Below are 25,629 nucleotides of genomic sequence, written 5' to 3' on the forward strand. Positions count from 1 at the left end.
CTGAGGTCTGACTTCCAGGAGGCCTGTGGCATTATTGGATGGTGCCAGCGGCGCTGGTCCATCAGGGCCTGGCCCATTCTCTGGAGATTGGACCTGTAGGACTACTGAGGGAGTGAGTGGCTTCCACCTGGCTGGTGGGCCACTGGGATGAGTCTGTCAGCTGAGCAGCACTCCCACTGTGGGAGCACACTGATCACCACGGGGCAGGTCCTGTGTTGAGCATCTGCCCCCTGGTGGTCAGTGTGTGTCATAGTGACCAGTTGGCCACTTGTTCCAGTTGTTTGGTCATAATGGTCACTTAGGCTTTTATATATAAATACTAGAGGCCCGGTGCACAAAAATTTGTGCACTCGGGGGGAGAGGGGGTCCCGCAGCCCGGCCTGTGCCCTCTCACAGTCTGGGGCCCCTCAGGAGATAACGTCCTGCTGACTTAGGCCTGCTCCCGGGTGGCAGAGGGCAGGCCCAATCCCTAGGTGCAGCCCCTGGTCGGGCTCAGAGCAGGGCCGATTGGGGAGTTGGGGCACCGCCCCTGTCATGCACAGAGCAGGGCAGATTGGGAGGTTGCGATGCCACCCTCAGTCACGCTCAGGGTAGGGCTGATTGGGGGGTTGGGCACCGCCCCCTGTCACACTCAAGGCAGGGTCAATGGGGAGGTTGCGGCGCCACCTCCCGTCACACACAGGGCAGGGCCCATCAGGGGGGTTGGGGCTCCGTACCCTGTCACACACAGAGCAGGGTCAATCAGGGGGTTAGGGAGCTCCCCCCTGTCACTCACAGAGTAGGGCCGAAAGGGGATTTGGGGCACCACCCCTGTCACACTCAGGGCAGGGCGGATCAGGGGGTTGGGGCACTGCCCCCTGTCATACTCAGGGCAGGGCCAATGGGGAGGTTATGGCTCTACCCCATCACACACAGAGCAGGGCCCATCAGGGGGTTGGGGTTCCGCACCCTGTCACACACAGAACCGCAGGGAGATCAGGGGGTTGGGGAGCTCCCCCTATCAGGCACAGAGCAGGGCTGATCAGGGGGTTGGGGTGCCTTCCCCTGTCACACACAAAGCCCCAGGGCAATCAGGGGGTTTGGGCGCTGCCCCCTGTCACGCTGATCCTGGTGCCGGGAGGCCTCTCGGCTCCGCTGATCCCGATGCTGGGAGGCATATTACCCTTTTACTATATAGGATAGAGGCCTGGTGCATGGGTGGGGCTGGCTGGTTTGCCCTGAAGGGTGTCCTGGATCAGGGTGGGGGTCCCCACTGGGGTGCCTGGCCAGTCTGGGTGAGGGGCTGAGGGCTGTTTTCAGGCTGGGACTGAAGCTCCCAACTGCTCCTTTTTTTCTTTTTCTTTTTCTTTTTTTTTTATTCTGGGCCAGCTTTAGCTCTGAGGCTTGGCTTCAGCTCTGAGGCCTCAGCTGCTGAAAACAGGTATCTGGTTTGTTTCGGTTCTATAATCGAAACAATGTATAACTCCAGCTCTGAGATCCCAGCTGAAAGCTGGTTTCTGGGGTTTTGTTTAGCTTCTATATTTGTTACAATGTTTCTTAAACTGCAAGCTCAGAGGCCGGCAAGGCAGGCGAGGAACGTTGGAGTCCTCTGTCACTGAAGCAAGCAAGCCCCATGTTAGTTTCAAGCTGCCTGGCTGCCGGCCGCCATCTTGGCTGGCAGTTAATTTGCATATCTCGCTGATTAGCCAATGGGAAGGGTAGCGGTCGTACGCCAATTACCATGTTTCTCTTTTATTAGATAGGATAGATTAATAGCCATTAAAACTTATAGATATTTTACCAGCTAACATTTAGAGCACACTCACTAGTAAACCTTATTCTTGGTGTTTTTGTATCTCCAATCTTTGTGGAGCCCTCAAGATTATTATTATTTGCATTCTGTGATATGTCTGAGTCCTGGAGTCAGTTCAATATCTTCTTCAAGTTACATGTGTGATAAAAATAAGCATTGTATCCTTGTTTGTCTGACTCCCTGCCAGCCAGAGGGAATAACAATGACTGGATTAAATTTCTGCAAGTTTTTTGGTTTTCAACTAGAAAACCAAGGAAAATATAGGGGCAGTAGGGGAGATACCCTTTCAGATATGGGTCAACAGGTAAAAAAGGACTTTGATTCCTAAGTAGTTGGAAACAACTAAATGATCCCAACAATCACCTGGGATTTCTTGTTGCTGGTAATTTCCATACTGCAGGCACAGGAATATGGGTCCAAAACAGTTTATCAACCTTACAGAGTTGAGAAATTAGAGATCAAATTTTGGGAAGGCTGAGGTGGCTTGCATTTTTGGTATATGTTCTGGAAAAGAGGGAGCTACCTGATAATATACTTTCAGAAATTTGTTTAGGGGTCTTGGCTGACAAGTAGATTATACATACAGACAGAGAAACAATGCAAAGCCGGGCAAAGAGTGACAGGAAGCTGATCACTTCCCAGAGTTCACATATGAAGTAGAGACTAGAGAAAGGTTTCATTTGGGGGGATCTGATTGTACCAAGAATTAAAATAGCTATACAAAAAACATATATTTATCTTTGAATTATGTAGTAGTAATTAAGGTATATTTAGGTGAGCAAACTTATATAAGTAGGATACTTCCACAATTTTACTGTTTCAGTTTTAAACATTGTCCCGACCTCTCAAAAGATCCAGCTTTCATAAGGAAGATGCATATTCATCTGCCACTCCTGACCACCAAGAGCATGTTGATATCTTGCTGTTCTATAGCTCACATACATTAACATTGGGCAAACCGATGTAAAAAAAAAAAAAAGAAAAAGAAAGTCACAGTAGTTGTCTTAGAAATCTTCCCAATCAATAGGCAAAAATAATGTTTGAATTAAAATATAATAATTAGATTTCAGTTTATAAAGGAATCAATTTTGAGAAAGCCTTGTATGCTTTCCCAGTCTCTCTCCAGGAGCCACAGAGTCAGATGGCAGCCTTACCAATGAGGAAGCTAGGCCTCAAGTGGGATTTGGGTTCTTTCAAAGGCACAGTCACAGGTTTTGACCAATAGGAGACAATTTATCAAATCACCATCCATAGCATTCAATGGGACTCTAGGGTAGCCTGAAATGAGAAGAGATACCTCCAAAAAGAACAGTTTACTCATCTTCCAGTTTCTAGAACATGAACAGCTATTAAAATTCAGCTTCCTATGGGGAAGTCAGAGGCAGTCAAGGAGAGAACCACCATTCTGCATGGAGGTCCCTGAAATGGGAAAGTTGATAAAGGAAAGGAAGTAAATGAATTCTCTTTCAGAATATACTCCCCTTGGGTTTTTAATGATCAACAGAAATACAAAGAGGTTGAGGGTTTAGGTATCATTTCACAGCATCTCCATGTAAACTGTGTGCCAATTAGTTTTTAACCTGAAAATAAAAAGGCCATCATGCTGGAATGAATTTGTGATTCTTGCATGTTTAAAATATTTTAGCAAACATTTTCAGGTTTTCTGGATGAAGTTAGCATGAGGAAACGAACTTCACATTTTGGGGGTTTATTTTTCCTTTGGTAAATGTGAAGGAATTTTTCTTTTTTTCTTTTTTACTTTTCATCTTGGCTAGTGGCATGATTTTTGAAATGGAAAAATGAAATGTTCAGACTGATTTTTTTCCATCGATTGTTATATAGGGTAATGTACTCTGCAGTTCAATTAGAAATAACAAGCTGCTATGTTGTTCTGAGCCAAATGTAATCTCCAAGACCATGGTCAATAAAGCACTCAAGAAAATGAAGAATTGAGGCTGAATGGTCTGAAGACTACTGGGGAATAAAGAAGCAACCGATTAGCATTTGAAAGCAAGATTTTTTTATTTTTTTTAGTCAATGACAATAAAAAAGGATCACCCACCAAGAACAAAGAGTTTGAAAAATATCTAACCTTTGTTTTACGAGTTCTTTCAAAATTTTTAAAATGACCTTTAGTCATCAGCCCCAAGAACTAAGAAGCATTTCAATGTAATGTGATGTTCCATTTGGGAACACTCCTAGAGTATCTGCTGAGGAATGCAAGAATAAATAGGGCCAATGCTGGGTTTTTTTTGTTGTTGTTGTTGTTGTTTTTGGTCACTTCTAAGTGACATTCGCTCCATTTAATGAAGGATCTCATAGGGGTAAATGTCAGTGCTTGTTTTAGACTAAGCATTCCAATTTATTATGCAATAAAATGTAGCAATGGGGAAAAAACGTTTCAAGTTATTACTTTTTCTAGTAAATAGTGGGAACCTTCCTCTAACTCTTTAATATGTGTCCCTATAATTAATTAAATACTGTATAGCCCATGGTCCTGATAGGACTGGCACAGAAGTCATTTTAGCCTTATTAATTTTAATGACACTTCTAGTAATTTTTATACGCTTCTTAATTTTTGAAACACAGAATATTGTCTTTGTAGCGTTAAGTTTAGAACTCTCTGCTATCTGTAAATCCCCACAGATTTGTTTCTTGCTTTTAAAATCAGCACGTTTCTGATTTCTGCTTTCTACTCTTAAGTTTCGGCCTTCTATGCAGGAGATCTTTTCTTGTAAGTTTCCTACTGTGCTTCGTAATAAAATCAAAAGAAAAAGGTATATCCTTCAGGAAGCATTTAGCTCACTAGAAATAGAAAACCTGTCACGTTATTCTTAAAAACTTTAGATCAGGCAAGCCAGTAGCAGAAATAGTGAGTGTACTTTCTACAAAGGGTACAGAGTGAGGTTAGTGAAAGTATTGTGTGCCTGTTCTCTCCAGATCTCCTTTTAAAAAAGAGAGTATCTTTGTTCAAGAAAAGGCTTGAGACTTTGGGAGAGAACTATTTTTTACCTTCCTAGGTTTGATTGACTGGGGGGGCCTACGAATTAACTGGAAATAGATGAACAGAAGAAAAGTCAAGGTTTATTTACAAGTCACTCAGTAATGAATATCTTGCCGACTACCCAGAGATAGAGGTTTACATACCAGCTTAACAATACAGTAGTGGTGGGAGTAATTTTGGCATTTATAAGAAAGGATGGAAGGATCTATTGTTGGTTCTGTTGTTGTTGTTGTTGTTGTAATAATGGGAATGAGAAGTCTGTCTCCTTCTTGGACTTTGCAGGAAACTCCCTTGGGGGTAGGGTTAATGGCATCTTCAGGAGGCTCTACCTCAATCAAATAAAGGACACTCAGATAAGATTTCAAATGTTTTTACTTTAAAACCCCTAATTATTGGGCATTGAGTTTGTTTTCCAGTTTTCACAAGAGAACTTGCAATGAAAACCTACTTCTTTACATGCTTGCTGGTAAACATTAACATTGTTTTTTTTTTTTGGCTCAGTGGATAGAGCGTCAGCCTGTGGACTGAAGGGTCCCAGGTTCAATTCTGGTCAAGGGCATGTACCTTGATTGCAGGTATATCCCCAGTAGGGGGTGTGCAGGAGGCAGCTGATCGATGTTTCTCTCTCATCGATGTTTCTAATTCTCTATCCCTCTCACTTCCTCTCTGTAAAAAATCAATAAAATATATTTTAAAAAACCCACATTTTTTGCCCTTGCCAATCTGATGCGTAATAAATAAAATAACTCATTCTAATGTGTATTTTCCAAAGATGTGTTAAGAAAACAGAAATAAATAGTTCTCCCTCACTGTTTACCTCTACCTTCGAAACATTTGATTTCTCATCAAATCCATCTTATTACCAAGTCATGATCAGCTCAACTTCTTGTTTATTGCAAAGGACTTTTAATTGATTTCCTAGTTTCTATTCTTGCCCCTTCCAGTCAGTTGTCAATAGTCAACTGTGTAGTAAAATGATAAATATATCAGATTAGAGTCCCAGTGCACGAATTTGTACAGGGTTGGGTTCCAGCTGACCTGCCCCAATTGGGGATGATTGGGGCAGACCAGCAGGGAGGAGGGTCTATGGGTGGTTGACGGGCCAGCAGGGAGGAGGGGCCATGGGTGGTTGACAGGCCAGCCTCGCCCTTTATTTGGGGGAGGCTGATTGGGGATAGGGCCGACCGGGGGGAAGGGCCATGGGTAGTTGCCTGGCCGGTGTTGCCCCCAATCAGGGTGTGTGGGGGGGGCGACCGGGATGGGGCTGCTGGGGGGAGGGGCCACAGGAGGTTGGCTGGCCGGCCCCAACCCCGATCAGGGTGTGGGGGCCAATTGGAGGTGGGGCCAGCCAAGGGGAGGGGCCATGGGCAGTTGGTCTGTGGGCCCTGCCCCCTGGTCAAACTCCCAGTTGAACTCCCAGTTGAGGGAAAATTTGCATATTAACCTTTTATTATATAAGATGATATTCCCCCTCAGCTCACAGCTCATAAGTTTGTTCATCTCAGTTGAAGAAACAGCTAAAGTCATCACAGGGGCTTAAAGCTCCACCAGAAATACACCCTATACTTCTCAGACATTTCCTATATGACCCTAGCTCACTCAGTTCCTGCCATAGTACTGTCCCTTCTGTCCCTTAAAAATATCAGAGAAACTCCTACCTGACACATTTGCACTTACTCTTTCTTCAGCCTAGACTGCTTTTCCTGTGGAACCTTTTCCTAATTAAAGATGCAACCCTGTCTCACATGCTCTTTGTTCTCATTATTTGTTTAGTTTTCCTCCACAGTACTTATCAGCATCAGGTGTAACACACACACACACACACACACACACACACACACACACACACACACACGATTTTGTATATTATCTATCACTCCCATTAGAATGTAGGTCTAGAACTAGCATGTTAAACTCAAAGTCTAACACGGGTCAAATAAACAAGGTTTAAGTTAATGTGGGCCACAAAAAAAAAAAAAGCACTTCAATTTATTTCAATAGAGACATGTTGAATACAAAGGGATAAAATAAATGAGTAATCATCAATATTAAATAATAGAACATTTTAATAAAAATTAATATTTTTTCTCAAACATTAACTTACCAGACACTGAATAACTGCACAAATTAATAAGCATAATGCAAATAAACCTATTTTTCTTGTTCTCTGAAAGTGAAATATTTCCTATTTTGCACACCAAATAAGTCAGTCCAAGATTAATGACATGGCAATCGGCTGCTAAAATATTCACTTCTAGTATTAATGGAGAGAAATGGTGCACCTGCATGTAAGGCATGTAAGGGAAATGAATGCAACATGATTATAGTAATCAGTCTTTAGCAAACGTTGTAGTTCATTATTAATAATCTATACTAATAAAAGGATAATATTAGACCAGACTAATTAGACCAGACATCTTCCGGATGACCGTCCAGACATCCTTCTGGACAAAGCCACTGTGGCAATGCCAAAGCAGAGGCAATTAAGGGTGATCAGGCTGGCAGGGGAGAGCAGTTAGGGGGATCAGGCTAACAGGCAGAGAGGTTAGGGGTGATCAGGCAGGCAGGCAGGTAAGCAGCTAGAAGCAAGTGGTCCCAGATTGTGAGAGGGATGTCTGACTGCCAGTTTAGGCCCGATCAACCGGCAGTTGGACATCCTCCGAGGGATCCCGTATTGGAGAGCATGCAGGCCGGTTCAGGGATACCCCTCCCATGCACGAATTTTGTGAACCAGACCTCTAGTCTATATACATAAAAGCCTAAGCGACCATTCAACCCTTTGACCATTCAACCAGAAGCTATAATGCACACTGACCACCAGGGGGCAGACGCTCAACGCACAGGCATGGAAATATGGAACAGACTGATGAATCTCAGAGGGAAGTGGGGAAAGGGAAGGGTTGGAAGAAATTAACCAAAGATTTTATATGCACACTAGAGGCCCAGTGAACAAAACCATGCACCGGTGGGGTCCCTTGGCCTGGCCTGCAGGGATTAGGCTGAAACCGGCAGTCCAACATCCCCTGAGGGATCCTGGATTGCAAGAGGGCGCAGGCCAGGCCGAGGGACCCCACCAGTGCATGATTCTGTGCACCAGACCTCTAGTTATACATAACAGGATATTATAAAACTTAAATTATGAAATTTTTATTGAAATGTTTCTTACACACCATTATCTTGGCTGGACTTTAAAAATATTTGTTGTTGGCTGCATGTGGCCCACAGGCTGCGAGTTTGACATGGTTGTTATAGAAGGATAGAGATGTCTGTTTATTCCTTGCTTTGTTCAGTACTGTATTCTTTGTATGTGCCTGACAATAACACTTTTGAATGACTGAATAAATATCTGAAGTTCTGCTACTTTTCTGTAAGGAATATTATTTTGGATAGAAATACCACTAGTCCTAAATATTCCAAGTTTAATTTTATATGGCTTTTTACTATAGTCTATTATTTAGTTAGCTTTAGTTTATATTAAACGTCTTATAAGCCAACACTGACATTTATTATTGTTCTTGACAGTACTGCAACAGGAATATGATTGCATAAACCAGAGGATTTGTAAACATCATCATCATTCTGATGTCAAATGTTACCATGTTCTTCAATTAAATAGTTTGTAGAGTTCTGACAGTTAGTACAGTCAATCACTCCTTACAGCTATAATATGCTCTATCTTAAAACATATTCTTTGCCAGGGGTTTTAATCCAGCATCTAGAAGGGGTTCAGGAATCTGGAGAAGGTGCTGCGTGTAAATTAATAAAGAGTTCAGAGACAAAACATAATTTTGGAAGGCATTTTGGGGAGTCAGAGAATACTTAGCTAAAGGAAATAAGTTCTCTTGAATCTCTGGACCCCTTGCTTTTTATTAACACAAATTGTCTTAAAGCAAGGTAGGTATACATATCAAAGGCCAGGGTTTGGTATACAGAATCCATTGTCAGCTTGGAGGAACTGCCTCCGGCTGTTCAGGTGTTTGGCCAGGAGGAGGCAATAACATGTAGATTAAAATGCCCTCAGCTATCTGGCAACAAGCAGTCAGTTAAGCATCCTTTTCAGGTTTGGGGAAATGCCCTCAGCCGTTTCCAATAAGCAATTACATATGTGATTCAGCCCTTGCTGAGTCCTCAAGTTCCATCAAGCTTTTGATGAAACTCTTACATTTATGACATGCTGGAATTAGCTTCTGGCAATTCTTGATAGTTTTTCTTCAGGTATCTGCCCTTACAAAATACTCTGTATCTACAATACTTATGGAATAGGATTGACTCTTACATGTGACTATGCACTTGTAAGACTCATTTAGGTGTTAAATTTAGCAAAATGATGAAGACTTAGATTAAACAAACAAATAAAAAATATTATCCAGCACTCATAATAAGAAAGCAAACTGAGAGTCTGGTATTTCTATGTTTATATATGGTAATTCATTGCATATCCCTGTGACTTACTTTTCTTCACTCCATGCAACTCAGATATTCGTTTCCTTTACAATACCTAGACTCTTTATTCCTCTCCAGATTTTCCTCATTTGTTTTCCTATCCTGGTGTCTTGATATCTTTTTAATAACAAATTTTATACTTTTTACCTTTTTTTAAATTATAGAAAATTTTAATATTCATATGTGGTCTGTAAAAAGTAATGAGTTTTTTTTCAGAGAATGGTGATCATTAAATTCCACATGCATCAAAATGGAATGTGTCATCTCTAAGCAAAATATAAGCTCACATACTATGCATAAAGACAACTATTGTTTGCTTCACTCAGGAATGTGTTTAATGGGAGGGAAATTTTTAAATAGGCTATTAGAAATATTCTCATTCTTTTTTAATGTCTTTGAGTTGTATGAGCAGAATTGTAAGAAATTTCCAGTGACTCATTCCTGGTTTTAGCTATCTGACATTCTGTGAAACCATGCATATTAAAACCTCTTAACAGCTCTCAGCAAATTGTTGGCATTAGAGCTTGTCTCCTGTACCTATCAAAGACTCCAGGTACTTTTTTCAAGCTCTCTCACTAGCAAGCAATCTATATATATAAAAGCCTAATATGCAAAGTGTCCCCTCAGGAGTTCAACCGGGAGACTGGGAGTTTTATCTCTTACTATGACATGCACTCAACACCAGAGGGTGACGTGGAATGAAGAAAGGCCCCAGCTGGCAGCCGGCAGCTGCTAGGGACCCTACCCGTGCACAAATTTTGTTCACTGGGCCTCTAGTATTACACAGTTATTAAAATATGAGAACTAACTAAAAAATCTGAAAGTTGCAAAGAGTGTTGTAAATCACTAAGCAATTAGCATGAGATTTTTTAAATGACTGAGTACAAATTCTGAATTATGAAGTTATTATCTAATAACCCAACAAGTGATGTGAATAAATCTATGATAATATGAAAATTATCAACCACTGAAATGCTCTTTTCTACAAGCAGGTCTGTGCATCCTCATGCTAATGCCCTTAGATTGATAAACTACAGGCATTCTGTGAAAGCTCCATTTATTCCAGTTGCTAAGGATTGTGCTCAGAGAATTTGTCATCCAAATGATAAGCAAATCGAAATATGCCACTTGTTTTCATTTAATAGTAGGAAGGTTTTCACCAGCTTAGACTCAGTCTTATGATTATTCTGTTAAACTAATTGCCAGAAAATGAATTTTATTATTTTATTTTATTATTTTATTTTCCTCTCTTTGTCCCAATAATGGAAGACTCAAAGCCATCTACATACACTTTGAAAACATATGTTGAATATAATCTCCTGTCAACTGTGTGTTTGCAAAGGCCCCCTAGTCCTTGATTCTGCTGTAATTCATTCTATACTCAGCTCTCAGAATTACTTTCTAATTATGCTATTTCCCTTTCATAGTGCTCCACTTCCCTGTCATATACTACAGAAACTCTCATATGGCTTCAATGCCCTCCATTATCCAGTCCCACTTAGGATACTTTTTATTTTTTTATTTTTGTTTATATCCTATATAATAAAAGCCCAGCGACCAAATGACCAGAACAGCAGGTCGACCAGTCGCTATGACGTGCACTGACCACCAGGGGGCAGACACTACATACAGGAGCTGCCCCCTGGTGGTCAGTGCACCACCACAGTGGGAGCACCACTTGGCTGACTGGGATGAGCCCCAGGCTCCTCCTCCTTCTTGCTCCCTGCTGCCTCCTCCAGATGCCCGCAGGCTGGCAGCGCCACCGCCAGGCTCGCAGAGCTGACCCCAGAGGTTTGTGGCCACTACAGAACTGAGGCTTACTCCACCGTTTCTCAGGGCTATTGTCCCTGGGCCCAGCCCTGACCAGATCCCCTGGAGAGGCGAGTGATCTGGCTCCACAGAAGATGCAGTACCAGGGAGCAGCTGCTCAGAGGGCTGGCCTGCAGCCACTCAGCTGCCTGGGATGAGCGGTGCTACCACAGCAGGCAGATCTCTGCAGGCCACGCCCCCCCCCCCCCACACCAGTGCATAAATCCCATGCACCAGGCCTCTAGTTACAATATAAAAGCCATTCAGAAAGAAAAGCTTAAACCATTTATCAATGAATAATAAGTTCACCTAATCACCGTCCAGAATAAAAAATAGAATATTCTCATTACCACGGTAGCTATGTTTCCTTGTCTATGTTTCTCTCCACATCCTTAATTATCAGACTGCCTCTCATTCTGCTTTTCAGCTCTTCACTCTTTCTTTGGGAATATATATTTGTTTATCCTCTTGTACCTCAGGTTTTAACTCTGGACTATAAAAGGTCACTAATTCTTTCTCCAGCTGTTTCTAATCTGCTGATAAACTCAGTCATTAAGTTGTTAACTTTGATCATGATCTTTTCTAATTCTGAAATTTCTATTTAGTCCTTTCTAAATTCTGCAGTGACATATCCTATAGTCCAATTTCTTGTCAATTGCAAAATCCCCTTTAAACATAATAAGCATGTTTATAATATGCATCTGAAAATTTAGTATCTGAGTTCTCAAAGATCTATTTCTATTGGATATTATTTCTGCTGGTTCTCTATATGAAGTGCAATCTCCTTTTATATGATATTTTGGACTTTTGTTTTGAACAACTATTTAAAGCAGGGGTGGGGGATTTCTGGCCCGAGGGCCATATAAGGCCCACAAAAATCATTTGGTCTGGCCCTGCCAAGGCATTAGAGGTGAGTTAATTAAAAGTTTGACCACATAGAGCAGACTAATTTTTAAGTTGATAATTTTGTAGGGCCCACAGATGATGTTATAAATATCCAAATGGCCCTTGGCAGAAAAATGGTTCCCTACCCCTGAAATTTTAAGGGAATAAAATATGATCTAAAATGAAGATACTTTCTTCCAGTGAGGATTGTGTTTTATTTTGTCATGCATCTGGAGTCTCTACAAGTCTCATGTCAACTTAAATTGCATTAAAATCTGAGACAAATTATGTTATCCTTATCCTAGATTTTAATTCATAGGTTGAAAAATTCAAGGTCACAGGAGATAAAGTTGAAGTAAGTAATTATGATGCCTTCCTCTTCTGTAACGTGTTGTGTGACCTTGAGTTGAAACTTTTGTTTCTGATTTTTCTTATCTGTTAAAATAGTACAAAGTGGGTTAACCCAAAATGGTGATTTTCCTTTTTTCTTAGAGTCTATTTTCTTTCTCTGGTGTTTTGTTTGTCCCAGTTATGTTGTACATTGCTTTTGTTTTGCTTTATATTTTTTGAGTACATGACTTTTCCTAATACTAGGTTAAAATTATTTTGGAAGTGGTACTCATGAGTTTTTACCATATCTCTCACTATGCTGAGTAGCTGCTCAATGCATGTTAAACAGATGAGTCAGTGAATGAGCAAACTTTGAAATAGGTGCACAGATAAAAATGATTAAACCAAGCTTAGTATTGTTGCCTTAGAAAAGGAACAAATTTCTTTTCTATTACAGGTTACAAAACTTTACTGACAGTTATATAAGAGTATAGCACATACAACTATGTACAGTACGTAATACTTGATAATAATAAATGACTATGTTACTTGTTTATGCACTTGCTATAATATACGTCTTATTATTTTATAGTGAACTCCATGTACTTATATAAAATATGTTTTCTGTATAAGAGTATGCCACGTTATACCTGCAGCAGCCTCATACATCTTGTATTTACCAAGTGTGTTGATTGTATCATTTTTTCTTGTGCTTGATTTAATTTTGTGTTGTTTTGTACAGTAACATACCATACAGGCTTGTAGCCTAGGAGCGATAGGCTGTTCCATATAGCCTAGGTATGTAATAGGCTAGACCAGTGGTTGGCAAACCGCGGCTCACGAGCCACATGCGGCTCTTTGGCCCCTTGAGTGTGGCTCTTCCACAAAATACCACGTGCGGGCACGCAAGTACAATGTGATTGAAACTTCGTGGCCCATGCGCAGAAGTCGGTTTTCAGCCTGGGCGAGTATATTTTGAAGAATTGGTATTAGAAGGAGTGAGGGGTGTCGGTCTGTCGGGCAACTTGAGACGCAGCGCAGGCAGGAAGCGGGACACACAGAGCCGGGGAGGCGAATGCGACTCAATGCATGAGTTGAGGATGGGAGAGTTGGAAGGGGTCAACCTCAGCAAACTTACCTCAATCAGATTGAGGACATTTTTAGCAAAGGCCAGCTTAGGAGTACCCTAATTAAGTTAATAATAATGTACCTACCTATATATTTGTTTAAAAAATTTGGCTCTCAAAAGAAATTTCAATCATTATACTGTTGATATTTGGCTCTGTTGACTAATGAGTTTGCCAACCACTGGGCTATACCATTGAGGTTTGTGTAGGTACAGTTTATGATGTTGGAACAATGACAAAACTGGTTAAGGACATATGTCTCAGAGCATATGCCTGTCATTAAGTGTTATGTCTATAATTAAATGAGAGCTGACAAGAAATTGGGTAATTAAACATTGTTTAGTAATATGCTACATTAACAACACAAAACTTATATTAACAACACACAAGTTCTATTTCTAAGTTAATTATATCAAAGTGCAAAAGCAATTTTTAGACTATAAGCAACACTCTTAGAAGAATTAACCTTTGCTTTTTAAGGAGCAATATAGATTGACATCACGGATATCTCTTATTTCCCTGCAGGAAGAACCTTTTGTAATGGTCTCTGAAAATGTCCTGGGTAAGCCCAAGAAATACCAGGGCTTCTCCATTGATGTTTTGGATGCCTTATCTAACTACCTGGGATTTAACTACGATATTTATGTTGCACCGGATCACAAATATGGAAGCCCACAGGAAGATGGAACATGGAATGGCTTGGTAGGAGAACTAGTCTTTAAGGTAAGCATTTACTTTGTTATTTATCTACGATGTATCTAAAGGTTGAACTATAACCCCGAGAAGCTAATTTAATATAAAATAAATGCAAAGCGAAGTATTAAGTGGTGGTGTTGAATGCCAAAGTCTTACCCAATACTATTTTATGATCTTTGTTGAAAGAAAAATTAATGACAAAACAAAGCTAGACTTTAGAGTATTTCCTACTAGAGGCCCAGTGCACAAATTTGTGCACAGTTGGAGTCCCTCGGCCTGGCTGTGATCGAGGCCTATCAGGGGGGCCAGCTGGCCAGCAGGAGGTTGGCTGTGGGAGCACACTGATTACCAGGGGGCAGCTTCTGCATTGAGCATCTGCCCCCTGATGGTCAGTGCACATCATAGCGACTGGTCAACCATTTGTTCTGGTCATTTGGTCTTAACAGTTGCTTAGGTTTTTATATATATAGACTAGAGGCTCAGTGCACAAAAATTTGTGCACTTGGGGGGAGGGGGCGTCCCTCAGCCTGGCCTGTGCCCTCTTGCAGTCTGGAACCCCTTGGGGGATGACCACCTGCTGGCTTAGGCTCGCTCCCCAGGGGATTGGGCCTAAGATGGCAATCAGACATCCCTCTGGCAGCCTGGCAGCCCTCGGGGGATGTCCACTTGCCAGCGGGGAGCAGGCCTAAACTGCAGTCGGACATCCTTAGCACTGCTGAGGAGGCTGGAGAGGCTCTCACCACCACCGCTGTACTGGCAGCCATCAGCCTGTGGCTGAGCAGAGCTCCTCCCATGTGAGAGTGCCCTGACCACCAGAGGGCAGCTCCTGCATTGAGTGTCTGCCCCCTGTGGTCAGTGTGTGTCTTAGTGACCAGTCATTCCCAGTCCTTCTGCTGTTAGGGTCAGTTTGCATATTACCCTTTTACTATATAGGATAGACGCCTGGTGCACGGGTGGGGGCCAGCTGGTTTGCCCTGAAGGGTGTCCTGGATCAGGGTGGGGGTCCCGCTTGGGTGCCTGGCCAGCCTGGATGAGGGGATGATGGCTGTTTGCAGCTGGTCACACCCCCTTCATGGTGGGGGTCCCCACTGGGGTGCCTGGCCAGCCTGGGTGAGGGGCTGAGGGCCGTTTTCAGGCTGGCGGGTGACTGAAGCTCCCTACCTCTCCTTTTTTGCTTTTTTTTTTTTTTATTCTGGGATTTATTTACCTTCTATGGCTGTCACTGGAGCTGAGAGCCGGCTTTAGCTCTGAGGCTCAGCTCCAGCTCTGAGACCTTGGCTGCTGAAAACAGGTATCTGGGCTTTGTTTAGCTTCCATAATTGAAACACTGTTGCAATTCAGTTCTGAGGCCCGGCTGACTGAAAGCAGGTTTCTGGGGATTGTATAGCTTCTATAATTGCAACATAGTTGCTTAGAGTGCAGCTCAGAGCTGGGCGGCGGCAGGTGGGGAACCTTGGCTTCCTCCATCACTGGAGCAAGCAAGCCTCCTGTTCGCTTCAGCTGCCTGGCTGCCGGCCGCCATCTTGGTTGGCAGTTAATTTGCATATCACCCTGATTCGCCAATGGGAAGCATGATGGAAGTATGGTTAATTACCATGTTTGTCTATTATTAGATAGGATGATAGAAATGTATCTAGAACAGTGATGGCGAACCTATGACATGCGTGTCAGAGGTGATACGCGAACTCATTTTTTTTGGTTGATTTTGTCTTTGTTAAATGGCATCTAAATATATAAAATAAATATCAAAAATATGTCTTTGTTTTACTATGGTTGCAAATATCAAAAAATTTCTATATGTGACACGGCACCAGAATTAAGTTAGGGTTTTTCAAAATGCTGACACGCCGAGCTCAAAAGGTTCACCATCACTGATCTAGAACAAAGACTTACCTTTGCCAAATTTATACTTCAAACATTTTGTCAGTATATGGTACATGATGAAGTCACAATGCAATTTACAAACATAATTCATGTCATTGTTTTCTTTTAAAAACACAGTGTTATTTGTAAAAACTAAATAAAATCCTGATCACTTAAGAACTAATCATTTTTACTTTTAGGGTATAAATATATGAATAAGGTAAATCTATTTTTATTGATATTTTTGTCCTTAGCCTTTAAATTATTGGAGAGGCGTTTAAATTTCTGTCTTTTTATTTTTAAACATTTTAAAAGTATCTTAATTTTTGAAAATTATACAGATATACCCTTTTTTTCCCCATTGATCCATTCTAGCCCACTCCCTCCACCCTCTCCCCCTGTCCCAGGCCTTCACCACACTATTGTCTGTGTCCATGGGTTATACATATATGCATATAACTTCTTTGGTTAATCACCAACCCTGCCACCCCCACCCCTGCCTTCCCTCTGAGATTCATCAGTCTGTTCCTTGCTTTTCTCTGATTGGCTTATTTCACTTAGCATAATATTCTCCAGGTCCCTACATGCTGTCTCAAAGGATAAATGTAAGTTATGAGACCATAAAAATCCTGGAAGAAAACGTAAACTTCTCTATGTCTTAATCTATATTACTGTATATTTGTCTTATTTTTTTAAGTTCTTTTATTAATTCATACACATTTGTAATTGTTAAGTCTTCTTGGTTAATTGTTAAATAGTCAGGTTTAGGTCTATGATTTATTATTTGATTTATATGTGTCCTAGTTTCTTCCTAAGTTCCTTCTTTTCTTCCTTTCCTTGGGACTAATTGAATGTTTTTAGTGTTTCTTTTTTTTCTTTCTCTTTTTTGGCTTTTTAACTGTATTTCTTTGTAGTTTTATTTGTCTGTGGTTAGAACATAATATGCATTCTTAACTTATCACATTCTATCTAGATATATTATACTACTTCAGATTTAAAAAGAAATAAACTTACAGCGATGTAATTCAATTTACACCCACCTTATCCTTTGTGCTATTGCTGCCATACATTTATATTTTATGAACTCCACAGAAAATGCCATAGTCTTTTATTTAAACAATCATTTGTCTTTCATAGGTACAAATAGGGAACTAAAGACAGTGCAAGAGTAGCCCTTCCTTCCTCCAGCTGCTGGCACTGGCTTCCCTCTGGCACCTGGGCCTTGGGCTTTCCTCCGGCACAGGGACTCAGGCTTGCCTCTGGCCACCGGCACCTGGGACCCAGGCTTCCCTCGCAGCCCCAGCTTCATCCAGAAGGACTTCCGGAAGGATGTCCGATCTAATTAGCATATTATGCTTTTATTATTATAGATATTCATCACTTTAAAGATGAAATTATATTCTCTTTTGCCAAGTATTTTTTTATGATGAGAAGTTGACCGTTATTTATACTTTTGTTTCTTTTTGTTGTTGTTTTGTTTTAGTGTGAAAATTGCCTTTTTAAAATTCTCTTTTCAGTTTTTTAAATCCTTAATTTTTCTTTTTATTGAATTTATTGAGGTAACATTGTTTAAAAAAATTATACAGGTTCAGGTGCACAAGTCTACAACACATCATCTGTACACTGTATTAAGTATGCAACAACCCAAGCGAAATCTCCATCCATCACCATTTATCCCCTCTGTACCCTATCCCACCTCATATCTCTTGTCCCGGCAATCACCACATTGTTGTTTGTATCCATAAGTATTTTTCTCTTTCTTTATTTTTATTTTTGCTCAATCCTCCTCCTAATTCAGCACCCCCTCCCATAGCTGTCAGCATGCTCTCATCTATGAGTCTGTCTCTATTTTGTTTGCTAGTTTATTTTGCTCATTAGATTCCACATGTGAGTGAAATCATATGGTACTTGTCTTTTTCTCATTGGTTTATTTCACTTAGCATAATACTCTCTAGATCCATCTATGCTGTAGCAAAGGGTAAGATCCTTATTATTTATGGCCCAGTAGTATTTTACAGTGTAAATGTACAACCTCTTTGTATTTTTTTAATTAAATCTTTATTGTTCAGATTATTACAATTATTCCTCTTTTTCCCCCCCATATCTCCCCTCCACCCGGTTCCCACCCCACTCTCTGCCCTTACCCACTCCCCACTGTCCTCATCCATAGGTGTACAATTTTTGTACAGTCTCTTCCCACACCCCCCACAACCCTTTCCCCCCTGAAAATAGCCAGTCCACTCCCTTTCTATGTCCCTGATTCTATTATGTTCACCAGTTTATTCTGTTCATCACATTATTTATTCACTTGATTTTTAGATTCACTTGTTGATAGATGTGTATTTGTTGTTCATAATTTGTATCTTTACTTTTTTCTTCTTCTTCCTCTTCTTAAAGGATACCTTTCAGCATTTCATTTAATACTGGTTTGGTGGTGATAAACTGCTTTAGCTTTTCCTTATCTGTGAAGCTCTTTATCTGACCTTCAGTTCTGAATGATAGCTTTGCTGGATAAAGTAATCTTGGTTGTAGGTTCTTGGTATTCATCACTTTGAATATTTCTTGCCACCCCCTTCTGGCCTGCATAGTTTCTGTTAAGAAATCAGCTAACAGTCATATGGGTATTCCCTTGTAGGTAACTGAGTTTCTTTCTCTTGCTGCTTTTAAGATTCTCTCTTTGTCTTTTGCTCTTGGCATATTAATTATGATGTGTCTTGGTGTGGTCCTCTTTGGATTCCTTTTGTTTGGGGTTCTCTGCGCTTCCTGGACTTATAAGTCTATTTCTTTCGCCAGGTAGGGGAAGTTTTCTGTCATTATTTCTTCAAATAGGTTTTCAATATCTTGCTCTCTCTCTTCTTCTGGCACCCCCATAATTCGGATATTGGTACGCTTGAAGTTGTCCCAGAGGCTCCTTACACTATCTTCATATTTTTGGATTCTTTTTTCTTTTTTCTTTTTTCCCATTGGTTGTTTTTTGCTTCTTCGTATTTCAAGTCTTTGACTTGATTCTTGTGATCCTCTGGTCTGCTGTTGGAACTCCGTATAATAGTCTTTATTTCAGTCAGTGTATGCTTAATTTCTAGTTGGTCCTTTTTCATAACCTCGAGGGTCTCACTAGATTTCTTGAGGGTCTCACTAAATTTATCAGCAGTTTCTAGAAAATTCTTGAAAAAAATTATAAGTGTGGTTTTGAACTCTATATCCAATAGTTTGCTTTCCTCCATTTCTGTCATTTGTGACCTGTATCTTTGTCTCTGCATTTTTTTGCTTCCCTGTGTTGATAGAGTGGCTTTCTGTGCTAGGTGTCCTATAGGGCCCAGTGGCTCAGCCTCCCCAATTACCAGAGGTGGACACTCTTGGTGCACCCCTTTGTGGTCTTTGTGCACTGTCTTGTTGTAGTTAAGCCTTTATTGTTGTAGGTATCACTGGGAGGGATTGACCTCCAGGCCAATTGGCTGAGAGAATCAGCTGTGTCTGCAGTGGGAGAAGTTCTGTGCTGAAGACACCCTTATGGGGCAAGACTTGCTTCAGTGGGGCTTTGGTGCTCACTGAGTCTGCCCTCTGAGTGTGTCCTTTATGGATCTGAGGAGTTGTAATCTGGATGGTCCCAATCTGACCACTGGGTACACTGGCTCATGGATCTCTAAGGAGATGCTAATTTAGCCTCTGCCTGAGGCTACCCAGCAGGAGCTATGGAGAGATCTGCAGATTCCTCTTCTTTTTTTGAGGTTTGGAGGTGCCCAGATGAGGCCCAGCTGTGAAGCAATGCAAGCTGCTGTGGGGCCTTGGGCCTTCTTTTGGAAGTTCTGGGTCTCTCTGTCCCAGCTGCAGTTTGTTAGGTAATTTTCAGATTGCAAAGGGCCAGGCCTTTCATATGCAAACGCCTCTGCGCACAGCTTGGGTGGGGCAGGGTCTCAGGGGATCAACAGGGTGGAGCAAGCAGCTATGGCTGCTCCTCAGTCCTACCCTAAGAGGCCCCGCGTCTCAGTGTCCTGGTAATCGCTGCAAGTACCTCTGAGAGAAAGCTGCCTCGAGTTCTACCTGCTGCCAGACAGTCCAGTTTCTCTCTGTATGAGTCTGGGTCCCCAGAGACTCGCCCAGAACTTGAGTTCAGAGCAGTCAGGAGCTTGAGACTCCCTCCTGATTGAACAAGACAACCGTGTCCTCAGTTGCCAGCCCTTTCCACGTGCACCTCAGTACCTCTGCACTTTACTTCCGCACCTCCTCTGAGTCTCAGTGTGCTTTTCTCTTTCCTTCTAGTTGTAGAATTTCCACTCAGCCAGCCTTCCTGTGGTTCTGGATGATGTCCGTTTTGTCTTTTAGTTGTAATTTTGAAGTGGTTGTGCGAAGCAGCAATTTCCAGTGTTTGCCTATGCTGCCATCTTGGTTTCTTTTCTCTTCGTATTTTTGATGTTTAACTATAATGTGTCTAAATGTGGGGTTTTTTGCATTTAATCCTGCTAGGAGCTCACTGAGCTTCTAGTGTATATTTTACAAAGTTTAATAAATGTTGACAATTATTTCTACAAATTGTTTTCTACTGCCTTTCTTTTCTTCTCTCAAGTTGCGGCTCACAGAATATTTAATTTAGACCTCTTAAAGTCTCTAAGTCACAGACGTCTCATTTATTTTATTAAAATACTAGAGGCCCAATGCATGAAATTCATGCAAGAGTAGGCCTTCCTTCCCCCGCTCCTGGCACCAGCTTCCCTCTGGCACTCGGGATCCGGGCTTCCCTCCAACACCCAGGACCCGGGCTTCCCCCAGCTGCCAGCAGGCACCCAGGACCCGGACTTCCCTTGCAGCCCTGGCTTCTTCCAGAAAGTCATCCGGAAGGATGTCCAGAAGGATGTCCGGTCTAATTAGCATATTATGCTTTTATTATTATAGATTTTTACTCTCTGTCCTTTACCTGGGATAATTTATCTTGATCTGCTTTCAGGTTTATGGATTCTTTCCTTTCAATTTCCAATTTTCCGTTAAGTCCATTCCGTAACATTTTTATTCTAGATAGCTTACTCTTCAGTTCTAGAGTTTCAGTTTTTAAGGAATAATTTCCATTTCTCTGTTGAGATTCCCCATCTTTCTAGTCATTATAACCATCTTCTCTTATAAGTCTTTAATCATATTTTATTATAATGACTGCTTTAGAGTCCTTGTCTGTTACAATTTTGACATCTCTGCCTAGTATTTGTGATTACCCTATTCTAGCTACCCTGGCTGCCTCAAACTCTTTCTTCTAACTGTTTTCTCCTTGTGTTCTAGCTACCCCTTGTCACTTAAATAGAGATAGGTCCTCCATGAATAAGCCATTTAAAAGTGGATCTCACTCCATACACTTAGTATTGTTTAATAGTTGAATAGCCTACAGTTTCTGCCTGACTTTGGTTAACCTTCAGAACTTTAAATTTTTACAAAAATTTATCCAGAATTTACAATTGCTATTTTGTGTTGGGTGACTCCAATAAAAACTATCCCATCATTGCTGAACTAGAATTATTTCTGAAATGATTAAATTATTCAGAAAAATAAAGTATCTGACTAAGTAGTTTCCAAGAGATGGAGAAGAGAAAAAATAAAAGATTTTAAGATAGTGGCAGAAAAAAATAACAAAGCTGTTTTCGTATCCTATAATTACTGCAATTAATTTATTTAATGATTGAATTACATATGGAATTTTATTTGAAAAACATTAATTTCAGCATTTTTATTAAAAAAGATAATGATCAAATCTTATCCCTCTTACAATTTATCGTATTTTTTTTTGAAATTTCTCTTTTTTTATTTTTTTAATTAAATCTTTATGGTTCAGATTATTACATTTGTTCCTCTTTTTTCCCCCCATAACTCCCCTCCTCCCAGTTCCTGCCCCACCCTCTGCCCTCACTCCCCACCCACTGTCCTCATCCATAGGTGCACGATTTTTGTCCAGTCTTTCCCACATCTCCCACACCCCTTTCCCCCCCAAGAATAGTCAGTCCATTCCCTTTCTATGTCCCTGATTCTATTATGATCACCAGATTATTTATTCACTTGATTCTTAGATTCACTTGTTGATAGATGCATGTTTGTTGTTCATAATTTGTATCTTTACCTTTTTCTTCCTCTTCCTCTTCTTAAAGGATCCCTTTCAGCATTTCATATAATCCTGGTTTGGTGGTGATGAACTCCTTTAGCTTTTCCTTATCTGTGAAGCTCTTTATCTGACCTTCAGTTCTGAATGATAGCTTTGCTGGATAAAGTAATCTTGGTTGTAGGTTCTTGGTATTCATCACTTTGAATATTTCTTGCCATTCCCTTCTGGCCTGGAAAGTTTCTGTTGAGAAATCAGCTGACAGTCGTATGGGTATTCCCTTGTAGGTAACGGAGTTTCTTTCTCTTGCTGCTTTTAAGATTCTCTCTTTGTCTTTTGCTCTTGGCATTTTAATTATGATGTGTCTTGGTGTGTTCTCTTTAGATTCCTTTTGTTTGGGGTTCTCTGCGCTTCCTGGACTTATAAGTCTATTTCTTTCACCAGGTGGGGGAAGTCTTCTGTCATTATTTCTTCTAATAGGTTTTCAATATCTTGCTGTCTCTCATCTTCTGGCACCCCTATAATTCTGATGTTGGTACGCTTGAAGCTGTCCCAGAGGCTCCTTACACTATCTTCATATTTTCGGATTCTTTTTTCATTTTGCTTTTCTGGTTGGGTGTTTTTTGCTTCTTCGCATTTCAAATCTTTGCCTTGATTCTTGTGCTCCTCTGGTCTGCTGTTGGGAGTCTGTATAGTATTCTTTATTTCAGTCCATGTATGCTTAATTTCTAGTTGGTTCTTTATCATAACATCGAGGGTCTCATTAGATTTCTTGAGGATCTCACTACATTTATCGGCGGCTTCTAGACAGTTCTTAAGACACCTTAAAATTGTGGTTCTGAACTCAATATCCTCCATTGACAGTTTTGTCCTGTTTCTTTGTCTTCGCATTTTTTATGCTTTATTGGTGCACCCCCTAGTGGTCTTTGTGCGCAGTCTTGTTGTAGTTAAGCCTTGATTGTTGACGGCAATACCGGGGGTGATTTGACCTCCAGGCTAACTGGCTATGAGAGTCTGCTGTGTCTGCAGTGGGAGAGCTTCTGTGCTGGATCTCTAGGGCGGTGCTAATCTAGCGTTTGCCTGAGGCTATCCGGCAAATGGCTCTGCGCAGGGCTTGGGCGGGGCGGGTCCCCGGGGATCTACAGGGCGGGCCGGAGTGAGCAGTTATGGCTGCTCTCAGTTCCGTCCCTAGGGGCTCTGCCTCACAGAGTCCCAGCAACCGCTGCAAACCTCAGAGAGAAAGCTGCTGTTGAGTTCCGACCGAAGCCAGACAGTCCTGCTTCTCCCATTTGAGTCTGGGTCCCTAGAGACTCGCCCGGATCGGTAGCTCTGAAACTCCCTTCCGATTGAAAACAACAACCGCGCCCTCCGCCTCCAGCCTGCTCCGCATGCACTCCGCACCTTAGTATTTCACTTCAGCGCTGCGCCTCCTCTGAGTCTGGGTATGATATTCTCTTTCCTCCTAGTTGTAGAATTTCCACTCAGCCAGCCTTCCTGTGGTTCTGGATGATGTCCGTTCTGTCTTTTAGTTGTTTTTTGAAGTGGTTGTTCGAGGCAGCAATCTCCGGCGTTAACCTATGCCGCCATCTTGGTTTCCTCTCGCAATTTATCTTATATTCCTTTATTGTAAATTTGCAAACCTAGGCTTCTGACTTTGTATTCCTGAGGGGTCCTGCCAGATCTGAACGCAGATAAGCAATTACATCAAAATAGGGTAAAGAAAAGAAAAAGGCATTATACAAATTTATTGTATAGAAAGAGTGGATAAAATCTTTGAGAGTTTTTATGCCAACAGACTTTCACAGTAAAAAGCATTAGAATTAGTCCAATGTTTGGTGCTGCTTTTAATTGGGTTTTGTGTGCTTGCTTCCAGTTAAATTTTTGAGACTTGCTTCCATACCTGTGAAGTGAGGAGTACAAGTATATTAATGGAAAGATCACTCCCAACTGTAATTGTTTTAACACTTTAAGAATTTATTGCATAACAACCAAATAATCAATAGTATGTTTTTCTTCATAAACAATCAATATGATTGTTTTCATCTGTGTGTAAGAGCATGAATTTATTCCATGATAAACTTCCCCTGAGTCCTTTTACAAAGTAAAAATTCAGGCATAAAGAAGTTAACTTATGAATGTATAAGTTTTAGCCGGAAAAACTATAAAGCTATTTATTGAAACTAGCTTTTTATTTTATTCAGGAAGTATTTAGTCATTCTGACTAGGCTTTGAGAAGCACTTATTACGCAGGGGGAGGAGGATAAACAAACAGGAGATTCTGGGGAATAGGCAGAGATAGGGAAAAAAAGTGAGAGAATTTGGTGCCATCAAAGTCAAAGGAAGATAACATTTTAAGAAGGAAAGGGTAGTCAATTTAGGTTATTCAACAAGATTCATTATATTAAAACTTTATCAGGTTATTAACTGCTGCAAAGCAAAATAACACCATTGAAATGGGTTCATAATGTTATGACAGAGCTCCAGAAAAGTAATTATTATTGTATAGTTTTATTAAACATTTTTATGAATCTAAGTATATTTTAGATAACAGTAAATTTTGCCAATGAATACCTCCATCCATGACAATGAGACTTCTAAAATTAACAAGGTTAATTGTCTTTTTTCCTAAGGGGAGACCAAAATTAAAAGACTGTTTCTCAGATCCTTTGTCATGATGATGATGATGGACAGACCATCACATTAAAAAAGAATCCAATAAGAAACATGAAAAGTTTCTGAGTTCATATGATTATTCCACAGAGATTTCCAGGGGTGTCACTAGGGCTTCAGAGTTGGTCAATTTCATGTTAAAGGGCTTCCCCATTAAAACTAGTTGTCAACGTTTTAGTACATACATAATTTTTAGAGAAGAAATTACAGCCAGAGAGAGCGCATGATTGCCTAAATGTGTATATGGAGTCTATTCAAAAACTAAAAATAGAGCAAAGTCTCCTCCACTTCTTATGTACCTTACTGCTTTTATAACTTTCTTCAATTAATGTGTCCTTAAAATTTATGAGAACACAGGTATGGCCAAAAGATGTTTCAGTGTGAAATAGATAAATGAGAGCTGTGTTCTGCTCAGTACAGGAGCAACTGTTGCGGTTGACTTAATGTGACTGATAAATTATATTCTCCTGGTTAAAGGGGCAAAACAGTAAGAAGACCACAGAAAACTTTATAGAGGAAATAAAAAGTATATCAAACTTAGAAGTACAAAAAACTAAGGAAAAAATAAATGGCACTAAGAGCTAGCCAACTGGGTGTTGTATCATTTACTTCCTTTTTTGGGTAGCATTCTTTTAAGTCAGCAGCTTTCAAAATAATACCTTAGGTATTAGAAGACTTTCCAAGGGACAAAACAGTACAGATAGCTTAATAGGAAGTAAATTTCCATATTCTCAGTTTCTATAAGTAATCTTTCCTTAAAATGATGTGCCTGAAAACATGACCCTGGTGTTTCTTACTTTCCTTAGCCATTGTACACTTAGCTTCTTTTACTTTATAAAATAAGGGCATCTCTTTTGTGCATGAAAAATCTTCTTACAATATGTGGTTCTTAGTGCAAATATTCTCTGAAGCACCTAAGGGACAATGGAAACACTGG

General features: G+C 40.8%; 1 protein-coding gene across 1 annotated transcript in view; it reads left to right on the plus strand.

The window, feature by feature from the left end:
• The window catches only part of GRID2 (glutamate ionotropic receptor delta type subunit 2), a 1,375,820-nt gene that overhangs the window by 999,834 nt on the left and 350,357 nt on the right, over positions 1-25,629 (plus strand). Inside the window, exon 10 of the mRNA XM_036339775.1 lies at positions 13,916-14,113. Within this exon, the coding sequence (XP_036195668.1) occupies positions 13,916-14,113 (198 nt within the window). The remainder of the gene's footprint in view (positions 1-13,915; positions 14,114-25,629) is intronic.

The sequence above is a fragment of the Myotis myotis genome, unplaced genomic scaffold (assembly GCF_014108235.1).
Source record: "Myotis myotis isolate mMyoMyo1 unplaced genomic scaffold, mMyoMyo1.p scaffold_m19_p_1, whole genome shotgun sequence".
Taxonomy (NCBI): Eukaryota; Metazoa; Chordata; class Mammalia; order Chiroptera; family Vespertilionidae; genus Myotis; species Myotis myotis.